Source organism: Capra hircus, chromosome 11, assembly GCF_001704415.2.
Source record: "Capra hircus breed San Clemente chromosome 11, ASM170441v1, whole genome shotgun sequence".
Taxonomy (NCBI): domain Eukaryota; kingdom Metazoa; phylum Chordata; class Mammalia; order Artiodactyla; family Bovidae; genus Capra; species Capra hircus.
In genome coordinates, this window is record NC_030818.1 from 104160155 (window position 1) to 104175380 (window position 15226).

Here is a 15226-nt window from a genome sequence, read left to right on the forward strand (position 1 = left end):
TCATGTCACCACCACCCGACTCGCACAGACAGCCACTTCCCTCAGCAGCGGCAGGCAACATCCGCAGGGCTGACCACCCTGGGGCCCGACGTCCGCAGGGCTGACCACCCCGGGGCCCAACGTCCACCCCAGGGTCCGACATCCACAGGGCCGACCACCCCGGGGCTCGACGTCCACAGGGCTGACCACCCCGGGGCCAAACGTCCACCCCAGAGCCCGACATCCACAGGGCCGACCACCCTGGGGCCCGACGTCCGCAGGGCTGACCACCCCGGGGCCCGACATCCACAGGGCTGACCACCCTGGGGCCCGACGTCTGCAGGGCTGACCACCCCGGGGCCCACAGTGGTGACCCCACCACTTCTGTCTGCCCAGAACCCAGGAGTGGTGACAGGGGCCCGGGTTCCCCTACCCCGGGCCGTGCCCCTCGAGGACAGTCCCCCGGAGTGCTCGGCGCCCACGGCAGGAAGCTCCTGCAGGAGGCAGGCCACGGCCCCCGGCCCCCTCCCGGCCCCCCGGCTCACCTCCCATCTCATCTCAGGGCGGCTCCCCGGGCCCAGCCTGAGACCCCCCACACGGGGGTGGAGTGGGGCATAGGCTGGATGTTGGGCATATCTTGCCACTCAGAGGAGCTCATCCAGCTTTCGGAACCCCTGCGTCAGCACCCGCGTCCCCAGGCTACAGACAAGGCAGGTGATTTACCCAACATCACAGGACGGACCGGTGACAGACACAGGCTCTCCCTTCCCTGTCCTGTGTGGACCGGGGCAGGCCCCGTGGGCCTGGCTGACCCCACAGGCGCCGTGGGCTGGCACTGCTAAGGGCCCACGGAGGAGTCTTAGGTCAGAGGCAACACTTAAGTGTTCTGGATCTCTAAATACACTGTTTGGGGAGCTCCCTGACAGTCCGGTGGTTACGACTTCAGCTTCTAACGCAGGGGCGTGGGTTCAGTCCCCGGTCAGGGAGCGAAGACCCCACGTGCCTCGGGGCCAAAGAAATGAAACAGAAACAGCACTGGGCCAAATTCAGTGACGACCTTAGAGCTGGTACACGTCAGGGGACTCTTTCAAAGTAAGTAAGTGTACGCTATCCGTGTATTTGCCTTGACGCACACGTAGTCGTCGGACGTGACTTAACATTCCTTTCGGAGGAAAGACCAGCTCGGGGCAGGTGTCCAGGCCACGCACCTCCCTGAGCTCCTCTCGAAATCCTCCGCCCAACCCCACGAGGGTGGTGCTCCTATTCATTGCGGTAAGGTGTATAGAACACGGGCCTCCCGGGCGGCTCAGGGGTAAAGAACCCGCCTGCCAATGCAGGAGACAGGGCTTTGGTCCCTGGGCTGGAGGATCCCCTGGGAAGAGGAAATGGCAACTCATTCCAGTGTTCTTGCCTGGAGAAACCCCTGGACAGAGGAGCCTGGAGGGCTACAGTCCAAGGGGCCGCAAGAGTCAGCCGTGACTTGACAACCAAGCAACAGCGACGCATATGAGGGGATTCCCTGGTGGGCTCGTGGTGAGAACTCACTGCTTTCACTGCCAGGGCCTCGGCTCGATTCCCGGTCGGGGAACTAAAACCCCACAAGCCTCACAGCCCAGCCAAAAAAAAAAAAAAAACACACAACAAAATCTAGAACTTTCCCATGTTGTGCAACGACTCCAGCAATTAATTCCAGAACCTTCCGTCACCCCGAACAGAGCCGTACCCATTGGCAGTCACCCCCCTCCCCCGCTTTCCCTCCCACACCCCTCCCCGGCGACCAGCAACCTGGCCTCTGTGTCCGGGGATTTGCACGTCCTGGCATTTCTCAGAAACGGAACCACGCGGCGCTTGTCCTCCTGCATCTGGCTCCTGTCACTCAGCGTAACGTTTCTGAGGCCCACCCACGCCGGAGGGTCTCCGGGCTTTGTTCCCTATAGCTGAGGGCACCCCAGTGACTGGTTAGGCCACACGCTATTTACCCATCGCCTGCCGTGGAAGATGCTGTTTGTCCTCATCCTACAGAGGAGGAAACCGAGGCTCCATGAAGGTCAAGCTCAGGGGCCCACAGAGATCCGTGGCAAAGCCCAGGCTCCAGCCCCAGGCCCTCGCCACACCGACTGTGCCCCGCCATCACGAGAGAGGGGCGTCTGGTCTCTTTACGGCGAGCAATCCAGAGGGGAGGGGAGGGCACGCGGCAGATCGGAGGGGAACCAGGGGGGCCCCGCCCCATCCCCAGCCTGGGCCACACCCTGCGGCCCTGCCTCCCACCTGCTTCCTTTGAGCCCTGTGGTGACAAAGGAATTGAGCCACTTCAGGCAGAGAGAGGCCTCCCGTATCCGGTGGGCGCTCAGAATCCACCCGAGCGAGGGGTCTATCAGGTGGAGACGACAGCGGCTGGGCTCTGAGAGGCACCCCTCGCGCCCAAGACTCCTCGATGCTTTGCCTCCAGTCCCAGCAGCCAGACAAGCCGGGGGAAGGGAGCTCAGATGCCCCGCCTCTGGCGTGGAGGGTGAAGGGAGGGTCTCGGAGCTTAGGGCCAGGGAGGGAGCGTCTCAGGATGTGGCTTCAAGACCTTAGGGGTCTAGAACCTTCCACCTCCCCAAGGGGCCTTGGAGGCATGAACAGACTAAACCTCTCCAGCTGCCCTGAGCGCCAGGCACCGGGAACCAGACACCCGGTATGGCTGAAAGATGGGGAAGTACATGCTGCACGCACGACCCGCCACCTTCACTGGGCCAAACCCGGCAGGAACACTTCTGCCAACCACAGCCAGCCCCACGGGGAGGAAGCCAAAACCCAGGCCTTGGAACCCCTGCGTGAGGAGGGCCAGCCGGGTGAGCCCAGCCCAGGACTGCGTGGCCGGGCAGGCAACTCGGCGACTCGGAGCCACAGCTGCCCAGAGGGCTGCACTGGCCCCTCACCCGGGGGCCAGGGGTCGGGGGTCACCCACGAGCTCCGCACCGTGCCTGCACCCCACCCCTGATGGCGTCCTACGCGCGTGAGACAAATACGCCCATCAGGCAGATGTGGATGAAGCCTGGAGAAGTATGGACAGTGTGTTTCAGAGGAAGACGGGCAAAAGCAGGGCTGGGAGGGACGGGGAGGCGCGGGGAGCAGAGAAACACCTGGAATCAAAACCTGCCCACCTGCGAGGGGACTGCAGTCAGGCGACGCTTCCTCTCGCACACCGCCCTGCTGCCCCCTACGTTCCAGCACACACGCCCCTGGCTGCAGCCTCGAAGCCCCAGCAGAGCGGATGAACTGGTCTGAAGGCAGTGTGGAGACATCTCAAAAGCTCTCTGACAGCAGACAAGTGCCTGACCAGGCAGAGATGACGAGGCCTCGGGGGTTAGGTCGGGTGGGGGCCCATCCCTGGAAAGGCCTGGAAGCCACCGAGCCCACAGCGGGATGGGAGGCCAGGCAGCTGGCGGCCGTGCTCCCACCCGCCCGGACCCGCTCTCACCAGATACCACATCCGCAAGCTGCCTTTGTCACCAACAGCACAAAACCAAACAAACCAACACAAGCGTTTACAGCCTAAAGTTTAAACCGGCTCAAGGGGACGAGGAGGAAGTGTGTTAAAGATAAATATTATAATCCTTATATAAACTCCGCAGTGATGACAGGTCCCACAAAACAGAGTGTGCATCCCCAGCAACACGCAAGCTTCCGAAGGTGGGGAGCTTCACGTGGGGGCCGCCCCACGGGGTCCTGTCCCGGCCGGCGGGCACCCTGAGCACCGCCCCACCTCCATCTGGGGCCGCGTGGTTATTATTCTTGTTTATGTCTGGGATTCAGAAACTGAAACGGTCTGGGCGGCCACAGGATGCTGACCTCCGGAGAGTCCCCGGAAAGTGTGGCGCCTCAGAGGGCTGAGAACACGGACGGAGCGGGGAGAGGGGGGTCGTCCAGGCTGAACTGGAAGCTTCCCTGGCTGGGGGGGCGGTGGGAGGGTCCATCCCACCCAGGCCAAGAGCCAGCTCCCGACCCGGCACGCATGAGGTCCGTGCCCCCGCCCCAACTGTCCTCCTGAGTCAAGCTCAGGAGCTTCACCAGGGAGGAGCAGAGCCCCAGGCCACAAAGGGCCAGCCGCCCAGCGTGAGGGTGTGGAGCAGCGGGGCAGGGGCACCACCCACTGAGCGTCAAGGTGGAGCTGGGCAGCCGGCCGGCTCTGGGTTCAGGCATTGCGCGTCCCCCGCCTCCTCACCCACTGGGACCATGCCAAGGCTGTTTAGCTGGCAGAGACGGAGGAGCAAAGTGAAGGGCACTCTAGAGGCCAAAAGACCTGGGCGGCTTGGCCCGAGGCCTCTGCCATCATGCAGCTGGGTGTCCCAGGGCCGCCTGTCACCCCTCCATTCACGGGGCACAGCCGCCCAGCCCTGCGCCTCACAGGGTCTCCCGAGGCCCAGGGGAAGTGCCATGGCCGGCCTGCCAGGGAGCAAAGTTTCTCAGGACAGAGCATGGCCAGGCAGCAGCCATCTGCCGGGGGCAGTGAGGGGTGCGGAGTGGGAACCCTCTACCCCTGCCTCCGCCCCCACTGAGCCCCACCCCTGCAGTAACCACCAACCTTGAGTTACCTGAAGGCATCTGGTTTCCCAGGGCAGTTTAGGCGCCACCTCCTCCATGAAGCCCTCCGTGGCCTCCCTGCCCCCAGGAACCTGAACATCCATATCGGCTGAGGACCACCACAGCCCCAAAGGACAGGACAGCAAGTACTGCGCCAGCCAGCCAAGAGCCGCTCAGAAGGAAGCGGCAGAGAGAACGGGTGAGATCCTTTCCGTTAGGCCCACCGGCCTGGGTCCTCCACTTGGGCCCAGGGTCCTCCATGCCCCCGACACACACCACCTGGGGCAGGAGAGGGGTGGAAAACCCGGGGCCTTGGCATCCCACAGGGGGCCATACCACCAAGAGGCCTTACAGCCGTCAGAGGCGAAGGGAGGCCAGGTGGATGGTGGAGGCCCTGCCCCGGGAGGCCGCCAGCGAGCCAGGGCCAGTGACCAGCCTGCGGGAACAAGCTGGCCACCTGGGCGTGGGGTGGAGGCACGGCGTTCGGAGGCTTACCAGGCCTGGCGGGAGGGAGGCCCACATTTTCTCTCCAAATCCTCCCGACGGCCTGAGAGGCGGCCACAGTCAGCCCCGGTCCAAGCAGGGAGACCGAGGCCCGGCCAGCCAGTGGCACGTCATCACAGGGTTCTCGCCGCAGCCGAGCGGGGGCCCCCTCCACGGCCGCTGCAGGCAGCTCAGCAGGCTGAGGGTGCAGAAGCCCGGGCCACACTCGCTCCGGGGACGCGGTGAGGTCATCGCCACCGCACTCAGCATGGTTTCCGGGCACCAGGTGAGCCCGGAGGAAGCTTTGTTCCCTGGAGCAGTTCCTGCCTGAGCAGCCCGTGCCAAGGGCTCTGGATACAAATGGAGACATAATTGCAAACTGTGATGGGAACGGGGAGGGGAGGATCCCCGGGGACCAGGACACGGGCAGGCTCTGGGAAGAGCTCTGAGCAGGCAAACCGCAGCCTGGCTCTCCCCAGCCTCCGGGCTAAGAAAGGTTTTCACGTTTTTAAATGGTTAGAAAAAAAAATAGTTAATTCATGACACGTGAAAAGTATCCGAAATTCACATCTCCTTCTACCGCGCACAGACCCCCCACTCCTTCACAAGTCATCCAGACCGCTTTCGCCAAATGAGGGCAGAGTCCAGTGCTGGCGAGGGGACCATCTGGCCCACCGGGTCCGGAATATTTACTACTTGGCCCTCGACAGACAACATCTGCCAACTCCTGATCTGGGAAGACAGGCGGCGGTGGCCGGGTGGGCGCCAGGGCAGGAGCGGGACCCAAGGGGGAGTCAGGAGAGAGGTCCACCTGGGCGTCACCCCAGCAGCCCTGCCCTCGTCCTGGGAAACCTCGGCCGCAGGCACGGCCTGGACACAGGCACAGATGGCGGGGCCGGAGGGCACCTGGCTGCCCGCGAGGGGCCAGCCATGGCCGTGTGGAACCTCAGGGCCAGAAATGGCTCCAACGAGGCCCCAGAGTGGGGTCACCGTGTGGCTGCCTGCCCTGGTCAGGCCCTGGGCCCAGGCACAGCTGAGTCCTCATTCCAGCACCGACATGCCCCGCTTCCAGGCCCCAGGCCACACATGGACACCACGGGTCACCCCTCAGCACAGCCTCCCGCCCGGGACTCAGCAGTGCTCTCCCGGCCGGCCAGCGGTCACCCCAAAGCCGGGGGCTGTCATCTGCACCCACAGCACGAACAAACCACGTTCCCCCGCCGCCAGCCCGTGCCCACCCACGACCAGGGCAGGGGACGCCCGCCAGCCTTCCCTGCCGACTCCAGACCCAAGCCTCAGCCCCTGGCCTCCCCTCCGACACACACACCCAGGCTGCAGGGGCCCTCCAGCCAGCACGTCAGCGCCCGGGGCGCCCCGCCCCCGGCCTCTGCGCTCCCCCCCACACACCAGCCCGGGGGCACCCACTGGGTGCCCACGGACCCCGCCACCTGGAAATGCCGGTGCTCAGGAAGCCTTCGGCATCACCCCCCTCAGGAGCCTTCCCAGGCGTTTGTCCCAATTGCCCTCCTCGCATGAAATTTTAATACCACAGATGCACTGGGTATCTGCTCTTTTCTCTCGGCACGTCGGCGCTTGATGCAGGAAAAGAATATGCCTTCTGCATCCCCACAGATCTGATCTCTGGCCCCTTGGGCGTGGGTCACGCACAGTGTAGTCTTAGAATTAATGTGACGCAGTTCTCTTTACTTTTTTAATACGACCACCAGGAATTTTTTTAAGAGATGGATGTGGCTCACATTTTTCTACTTGGCGGCACCGCTACAGACAGGAAACAAATAGAAAGGTGAATGCGTGTACCCTGTGTGCACAAGACACACACACACATCTGTGTTTACTTGGAGCACACGCGCACACACTGCCCAGGTCTGAGCGCTAAGCGGAGGCAGGGACACCACAGCGGAGGTGTGTCTGCAGCCAGATCCCAGCTTCACACCCACCTCCACACCGCAGACCCGGGGGCCCTTACACCAACGGCTGGTTCCTGAGCTGGGACAAAATAAAACACAAGATGACCTCAAGTATCTTGTGCTAGGAAGGCGACAGAGCTCAAAAAACGGTGGGAACGTGTCAAAAAGACACACAGAAGCAGCTTGAAGCAGCGGCCCCTGGTCCAGCCTGAGACCATCTGAGCATCAGAAGAAGAGTGATGGTGACTGCCGGGAATCCGCGGAAGGGAAGAGGGAACCACAACCCGGAGCAGCAGAAAGAGAGGGAGGGAAGGAAACGGGGAGGGCAGAGACGGGGAGCGAGGACCTGCTCAACGCACCTCCCGGAGAACATTCGCGATCTACGCGGGGAGACGGACACCATGGCGTCGAAGGACTTCAAGCTGACGCCCCCAGCGAGAAACCCCGCACCCCCTGCAAGACAGGATCCAGGAGGCACCGCGTGGCCGCTCCACCCGCGCCAGGTCCAAAGCCTGAATCCGACACGAGGAACCGGCGGCTGAACCCAAAGGCAGGGACGTTCCGCGACAAAAGGGAAGCTTCAAAAGCGGCAAGGTCGGGAAAATCAAGGTGAGGCGGAGCGGCCGGCCCGGCCCCCAGGTGGACCCTTGGCTGAAATGGGCGTCTGTGGAGACTCGGGTCCAGATTCGGGTGGATTCGGTGGTGGCAGCCTCGCCACTGTCTTCTGGGTCCCGGGGGCTGTGGAGGGGACCTTGTCTGTAGGAGACCTGTGGCTGTGCAGGGCGCCAACAACCTCTCACGGGTGTCAAGACAAGTTCAAAGTCAAAGCAAAATCTGACTTAGCAGAAAAGGCTCCCTTGCTTCCCCGGAAATGGGCCCTCGTCTCCCTGCTCCCCGCCAGCCCGGGGGCCGCACCCCGAAACCTTGGGAACCGGGTCTCCCTGCCTGCGCTCAGGGACTCTCCGGACACTCAAAAGGCACTTCTCCATCCTCGGGCGCCTCAACGGCCTGCTGCGCGTCCAGCTTGCCGGAAGCATCTCAGAGCGGGGACCAGGCGCCTGCCGGGCTGCGCTTGTTTCTCAAAGGAAGGCTCAGAATGACCCAGGAGCAAATGGGGGGACGGCTGTCAGAGGCCCAGAGACCCCTTGGGAGGGCTCACATCACACGGCCCTGGGGAGGGAGGGCAATCTAACCAACTCCAGGGTTTGGAAGGGTGAGCAGCGAGCGTGTTCTGAGGGATGCTTGTCACTGAAGCAAACCATGGGGAGCGCAGGGTCAGAGGTTCACACCGGGACACGAGAGGCCAAGGGCCAGCGCAGGGTCAGAGGTTCACACCGGGGCACGAGAGGCCAAGGCCCAGGCTCGCAGCACTACAGGACAGGAGGGAGTGAAATCAGAGCCGGCTTCCTAGAGGAGGTGGCTGCTAGACTCAGCTCCCACAGGAAGACGCAGGCCAAAAGCAGGGGCGGTCTCCCAGCACGGGCCCGCGCAGGCTTGGGGGCGGAGGAGGCAGAGGGGTTGGCACGAGGAAGGCTGGAGGTGTGGGTCAGGGGGAGCCCTCTCTGCTGGCCCTGCGGGCTGCCTCCCCAGCCTGTGTCTCCGAGCAGGAGGCTGGGCGGCTGGTCCCCAAAGGTCGAGACTGCGGACTAAACGCAAGGGCTGGCTGCTGTCATCAGCAACCTCAGGACGCCATAACCCAAGCTGCTCGGGACACACAATCTCGTATTCGGATCAGCAGATTGTGGCCATGCCTAATTAGTTTAATTAAACCCAAGGTGGCTGCCAGGCATTTTGGATTAAAAAAAAAAAAAATTAAAGCACACCCTGCCAGCTCCAGAAGGGCAGGACAAAGGAGCAACTTGGGGCTGCCTGAGAAGCCTTCCTCGTTCCTGGCTCTGCACACAGGAGACACTCAGTAAGTGCACACGGCTATGATGCGTCTTCAGGGCCAACAACCCAGCGGAGGTCCACTCTAATGCCCTGAGAATAGGATGTCACCTGTCACAGGAGAGGCCAGAGCAGCATTCTGGAACGAGGGGACCTCGGGCAGGCCTCTGGGCTGGCCGGGGCCATGCAGAGGCGCGCAGGGGCCACAGGGAGATGGAAAAGGGCCCCGCCCACTGGCCAGCAAAGTAGCCAGACCCCACGGGAAACAGGCAGGCACGCCCCGCCCCACCCATGGAAACAGACACACACAAGGAACAGGCTGAGAAGCAGGCCTGGAGCACCCGTCAGAAAGCCAGGAAGAGGCCAGAGAAAAGGTTTCTGAAATCAGAATTTACTTAAACAGTCCTGAAAGGGAGGCCCAACCCTCATGTTTCCATTTCACCACCAGTTACCTGTGTGACCTGGGGCAAGTCCCTCGCCCTCTCTGAGATGTAGCTGTCTGATTTATGAAACAGGGGTGGGGACTTCCCCAGCGGCTCGCTGGTTAAGAACTTGCCCGCCAATGCAGGGCACACGGGTTCGATCCCTGGTCGGGGAAGACCCCACTTGCCACGGAGCAACTAATCCCGTGCGCCTAGACCCCACGCCCCGAAACAAGAGAATCCACTGCAGTGAGGAGAGGGGCACACACGCGCGCATCACAACAAACAGCTGCTTGCTGCAGCCGGAGAAAGTCCACGCGCAGCAGCAAAGACCCGACGCACCCAAAAACATAGTAAGACAGGAACAAGGGCGGCCTGTGCCTCCCAGGATGGGCAAGAAGGGGCAGCTGCGGTTTTCTTGGGATGCAATCACCACGGACCAGGAGGACCGCGTCCTCTTCCCTCCTCCGTCTCGGGCACGAAAGAGCCCCAGACAGCAAAGAGCAGCCACACAGACAGACCCCACGTTCCTCTCCCAAACCCTGCACAGCCAGACGCGGTCCGCAGAATGTTCTTTAACTGGGAAGACACAGACAGGGCTCCCCAGCTAGCCCAGGTTTACAGAGCACCCACAACCAACCCCGTGCCAGCCACAGACATACAAAAACCGATACGGCCAGCTCCACCCTCCATGAGACGACAGGCAGGGGGGTCCAGCCGTCAGCCACAAGGGGCCACGCCTGCCCAGGTCCAGGGGAGACTGCTAACGTTCAGTCAGCGCACAGCACTAAGGGCGTTCTCCACCCTCCTTCGTGGAACCCTCCATCACGGCTGTAAGGCGGCCACTACTGCCGTCCCCACCACACAGATGGGGAAACTGAGGCCCTTAAAGCGGTCACTGGCAGGAGGCGACAGTGCCCACCTCACTAAGAGCACTCGCCCGTCAGGCCTCCCCCCAGCCCAGCTCCCCTTGGCGCCCCTTCACCCGAGCTGGGGGAAGTCTCTGCATTTCCAGCACTGGGGCTGAGCCAGCTCCCTACCAGTGCCCAGCGGGATGGGGGTGGGGGGGCCAGCTCCAAGACCCAGCCCTGGCTGTGCCCCTCTGCCAATCAGCTGGGGGGGGGGGGGGGTGGGCAGCCCTGCTGCTCACAGCCAGAGGCAGACACTCCGGGCCCAGCTCTGCCCCCAGCAGCTCCTGCTCCCCTCAGTTCCTCCAGCCCTAAAACGGGTCAGTTCTTCCCAACCCCCCAGGGAGAGGGCTGGATCTGTAAGAGCACCCCGCAATCAGGGCACCCGGCCCCAGGACCTGGGGCTGCTCAGCACTGACAGGGCCCGGGTCGGCGCTGGCTTCAGGGAGCTTGGGGCCCTCCCTGGGCCATGTGCCACCGTGGAGCGGGAGGGTGGCCCCCTGCCCCCTCAGGACTCCTCTTTGTCAGAGGCCACACTATCCTCCTGGGGGATGGGGAGGAGGAGTGCCCCCATTTCCTTGGAAACGCGATCACAGCCAAAGGGCAGAGGGCACACAGTCCAGCCTGGAAAAGCAGTGACTCATGCCATCCCGCCTCCCCAGCTCACTTCGGATGTCACACTTGTGAAGGGCCCTTGTCCATCCAGGCTTGCAGAGGGGCTCTGCTGCTGGCCTGCTGCGGGATGGCCCCCTCAGAGGTGCTGGGGTGGGGCTGAGTGGTCAGGAGAGCAAGAAGCAGCCTGCCCTCTGCTTAAGTCTTCACCAAGTTCCTTAGAAGCCAGAGAGGCAGCTCCTGCTGGCCAAGCAGACATTTTCCTGCCTGCCTGCCGGGTAGCCACATGCGCCTCCGCCGCGACAAAGGCCACGCTTGAGGGTCCTGGGGAAGCCACGAGGGGCTCTGGTTCCCACTGAGTTGCACGATCCGGGGTCGCGGCGCTGCCTGCTCCCTCCCACGGGGGTCAGGAGGAGGCTGAGGCCGGTGAGGGGGCGGCGCCCCCGGCCCACCCGCTCTCCCGGCCGGCTACGGCTCCTGGCTCCGCCGGCCCCTCCCGCCGCGCCCCGGGGCCCGCTGCCTGTCGGTTCGCCTTCCAGGGCGTCCAGCCACCAGGCGCAAAGCCAAGGGACACTACGCCTGAGGAGGCCACCGGCGCAGCCGGATCTCTGGGGTCCGCAAGGGCCGGGACTCGCTGGGTCCCGCCGCCAAGGCCCAGGAGGGAGAGAGGCGGTGGTGAGCGCCCCGCCGGAGCTCAATGTGCCCACATTCCCCCGAGGCGCGGACCCAGCAGCGGGCGCTCCCAGGCAGTGCCCGGAGGCGGCAGGGGCGCGCCCCGGGCTTGGGGGACTTTGGCTAACTTCGTGCCTCTGGGGATCGCCCCTCGGAGCAGCCGGCTCCAAGGCCCGGGGCGCGTCCACTCTCGGCTCTCCGTCCAGCCGCCCGCCGACGTCCCCGAAGCTGCTGCTGCGATCCGGGCCCCGGGGCCGCCCGGCGGCGCGAACGGCCGCGCACCGGGGCCCCTCCCGGCGCGCCCGGACCCTCACCTGGGACATCTGCGGCCGGAAGTTGACGTCCTTGAGGTCGATGGAGCCGGGGCAGAGGTTGTGCAGCAGCTGGCACAACAGGACGCCGTCGCGCAGCGCCTGGGCCAGGTCGAAGACCACGGCCGAGGGCCAGACGACGCGGTGGTGGGGCGGCAGGACCCTGCAGTCGATGAGCCAGCGGCCGCACTGCCGCCACTGCTCCATGGCGCCCGCGCCCGCCGGGCCGGCCAGCTCAGGGCCGCGCTCCGGCCAAAGTGCGGCGGCCGCGGGGCATCCCGCCCGCCCGCGCGGGGCTCGGCGGCCGGGGCGGGGCTTCGCGCGGGCGGCCCCGGGGGCCCCCGCCGCGCCGCCGCGCGTCCCCTCCTCCTCCGCCTCCTCGGCTCCTCGCCCACGTGCGGTCGCGGGGCGGGCGCCGGGCAGCCGGCCGGGTCCCCCCTTCACACACGCAAGTCCCTCCAGGCCCCGGGCCGGGCTCCGCGCAGCCCACCGCCGCAGCGCCCCTCGATCCGCGCCGCCCGGCGCCTCATTCTGCGCTCGGGGCGCCCCGCGGCCGCCGCAGCTCCTGCCCCGCCCGAGACAAAGGCCCGGAGGGTCGCTCGCTCCGCGCGTCCGGGGCCTGGGCCGCCCTCGCCGCCGCCGCTTTGTTCGCCCCGCCTTCGAGTTCAGCGCGCGGTGCCCGGCTACCCGACTCTGCAGCTCGGCGGCTCCGGGGTGCAGGGGGGGCGGGGGCGCGGCCCGGGGCGGGGTGGGGGCGGTGCCAGGCGCGCCGGCCCCGCCCCTCGTCCCCCACTTCCTGCCCCGCGGCCGCGCTCCGAAGTTGCGCAGGGCGGGAGCAGCGGCGCGGCCGCGGCCCCAAGCCCGCGGACTCTCTCCAAGAGGCAGCAGGACTTTGGGGAACCTCTGCGCCCCGGGCGCGCGACCTCGCCTGTGGAGTGACGGCCGGTCGTGGTCTCTGCGCCCCTCCTGCGTTTCAGGAGGAGCTCGGGAGGTGGCCCTTGTCGCGCTGGGGGCCTCTGCGTGGTCCTTCGGGCAGGACAGACCCTGGAGGGGGCACAGGCTAGGCGGACTCGTCCGGCGCCCTCTCGGTCCACGAAGCGGCCCTGGAGGAGAACTCGAGGCGGGAGGCACACGGGCCAGAGACTCGCCCAGAGCCCCTTCCTGTCCTGTGCCCTGGGCAGGGACCCGCAGGAAAGCCCCCGATCGCGCACAAAGGCCGGGATTCCCCTGTTCTGTAACCCAAAGGCCTGCCGCTGGCAGCTGCCCAGAGGACAAACCCTGGCGTCGGAGATGGAATACGTGACATGGTAGGTGGGAGAGAGGAGAGGGGACGCAGCCAGACCCGGCCCTGGGTGGCGCCGCCTCCACGCTGGCTGCGGGGTCCCCTGACCCTGCCTTGAACTCCTTCCTGGGCCACGCCCTCTGGGGGGGGGGAGTGGGTGGGCTGTGTTCCCAGCAGCTGGCCCCCTGCGAAGGTGGGCGGACTTCTAGGAAGAAAGTCTGGCAGTGAAAGGATGCGGATCCTGGCTCAGCTGTCAGGACACCCATTCTCAGCTGGGTGAACCTGGACAAGTGTGATCCCCTTCTAAGAGCAGTGCATTCTTGGGATGAGGGTGGGGGTGACCAATCCCTGGGCCCCCCACACTTGGGTTGAGCCCTGGGGCAGCACCGGGCAGCTGCCTTCCTGACCCAGATTGCCTCTTTTGTTGGCATTCCTGGGGCAGGAGCCAGGGCAGGGCGAGGGTCCGCTGCTAGCCAGCGAGGGTCCCCTGAGGCCCCCTGCCACCCACCCCCCATTCTGGGCACTGGTCTCTGCAGAGAGTCAGGCTGGCCCCTTCCCAAACCGAGGAGGAAGCACAGGGACCCCGGGCAGGTTCTGGCCCATGGAGAGAAGTGAGGGAGGGGCTAGCCTCCCCGGGGCACACCCCAGACCCCACCCCAGACCCTGGCAGGAGTGACATCAGGCCAAGTTGCTGTCCTTCCAGGAGGAAGCAGGTGTGGCAGCTTCATGAACACGGACAGGAAAGAGCCAGCTTGAGACGGCTGGGATCCAGCCTGCCTCGCCCCTCACAGCAGGCGGATTCCTCCAGCATCGCCCTGAGAAATCACCAAGTGGGGACAGGGCCAGAACGCAGCACCTCCCGCCGTTCCTCCTCTGAGACGCTGCAGGGCACCTTCCCCTGGCAGGACCCCCCACACACACACCCTAGAGTGGACAGCCCCCTCCCTGTGGGAATCGCTGGTGAGGAGGGGACAGGAGTAGTTATCCGGGAGCTATGCACAGTGCTGGGGGCGGATTGGGGTGCTCCTTGGGGTTCTCACCGCTCCCCGTCTTCCCGCCTGGACAGGGAACCAGCCCTTAGGAGAAGCCTCAGCTGGGGACACGGGCAGCCCGGCGCCAACTGCACGGACGATCGTCTGCCGCCCCCTGGTGGGTGCGGTGGGCACTGTGGCCGCCTGGCTGCCCCCTGGCCAGGCACTGCCCAGCGCCCACAGGATCAGGTTTAGCTGGGAGGGGAACCAAGGCAGGAGACCTGGGCCTCAGCCCTGCGTGTTTCTGAGCCAGTCCCAGTGCCTTCCTGACTCCCAGAGACCTAAGGCGCTCCCTAAGGAGGACTGGCCCGCCCCGTGGACCTCACAGGATTTGGAGGAGGCTCTGAAGTCGGGCTGGGTGGGACCGCATGAATGAAGGGAGCCTGATGGAGCTCTTCCAAACCTTCAGTGTGGGTGTCATTAGCACGGCTGGGCTGTATCAAGTCAGAGGACGGCTCAGGGAGAGGGGACACCGTTCCGAAACGTCCTGCCGGCAACCACCCCCTCTCAGACTCAGCTGCTTCCAAGACGACCCCTGGCACACCTCCAGGGGGCACAGCTCCCATCACGCTCCATGGAGACGGCGCCCTGGGAAGGAGCCCACGGCCTGCACGTGAGCGGCGTCCTCTGGAGGTTGCACGCGGGGCTCCCAGGCCACAGCCTGCACGTGAGCGGTGTCCTCTGGAGGTTGCACACGGGGCTCCCAGGCCATGGCCTGCACGTGAGCGGTGTCCTCTGGAGGTTGCACGCGGGGCTCCCAGGCCACGGCCTGCACGTGAGCGGCGTCCTCTGGAGGTTGCACGCGGGGCTCCCAGGCCATGGCCTGCACGTGAGCGGCGTCCTCTGGAGGTTGCACGCGGGGCTCCAGGCGGCTCAGGTGGTAAAGAACCCGCCTGTGACGCAGGAGACCTGGGTCTGACCCCTGGGCTGGGAGGGCTCCCCCGGAGGAGGGCGTGGCAGCCCACTCCAGCACACTCACCTGGAGGGTCCCCATGGAGAGAGGAGCCTGGCGCCTGCAGTCCATGGGGCCGCAGAGTCGGGCATGACTGAGCAACTGGGCACGCGTGGCCCACCGTGATGGCACATTTCCTTAGCCAGACAGGCCTGTGCTGAGCGCTGGATGGTCCACAGGAGAGGCAGGAAGC

At 65.2% G+C, this 15226-nt stretch overlaps 1 protein-coding gene across 4 annotated transcripts in view; it reads right to left on the reverse strand.

The window, feature by feature from the left end:
* VAV2 (vav guanine nucleotide exchange factor 2) overlaps window positions 1-12066 on the reverse strand; it is a 177850-nt gene extending 165784 nt beyond the window's left edge. For all 4 annotated transcript variants that reach the window (XM_018056168.1, XM_018056170.1, XM_018056169.1 and 1 more), the window contains exon 1: window positions 11772-12066. In XM_018056168.1, coding sequence (XP_017911657.1) covers window positions 11772-11975 — 204 coding nt within the window. In that variant the 5' untranslated portion in view covers window positions 11976-12066. The remainder of the gene's footprint in view (window positions 1-11771) is intronic.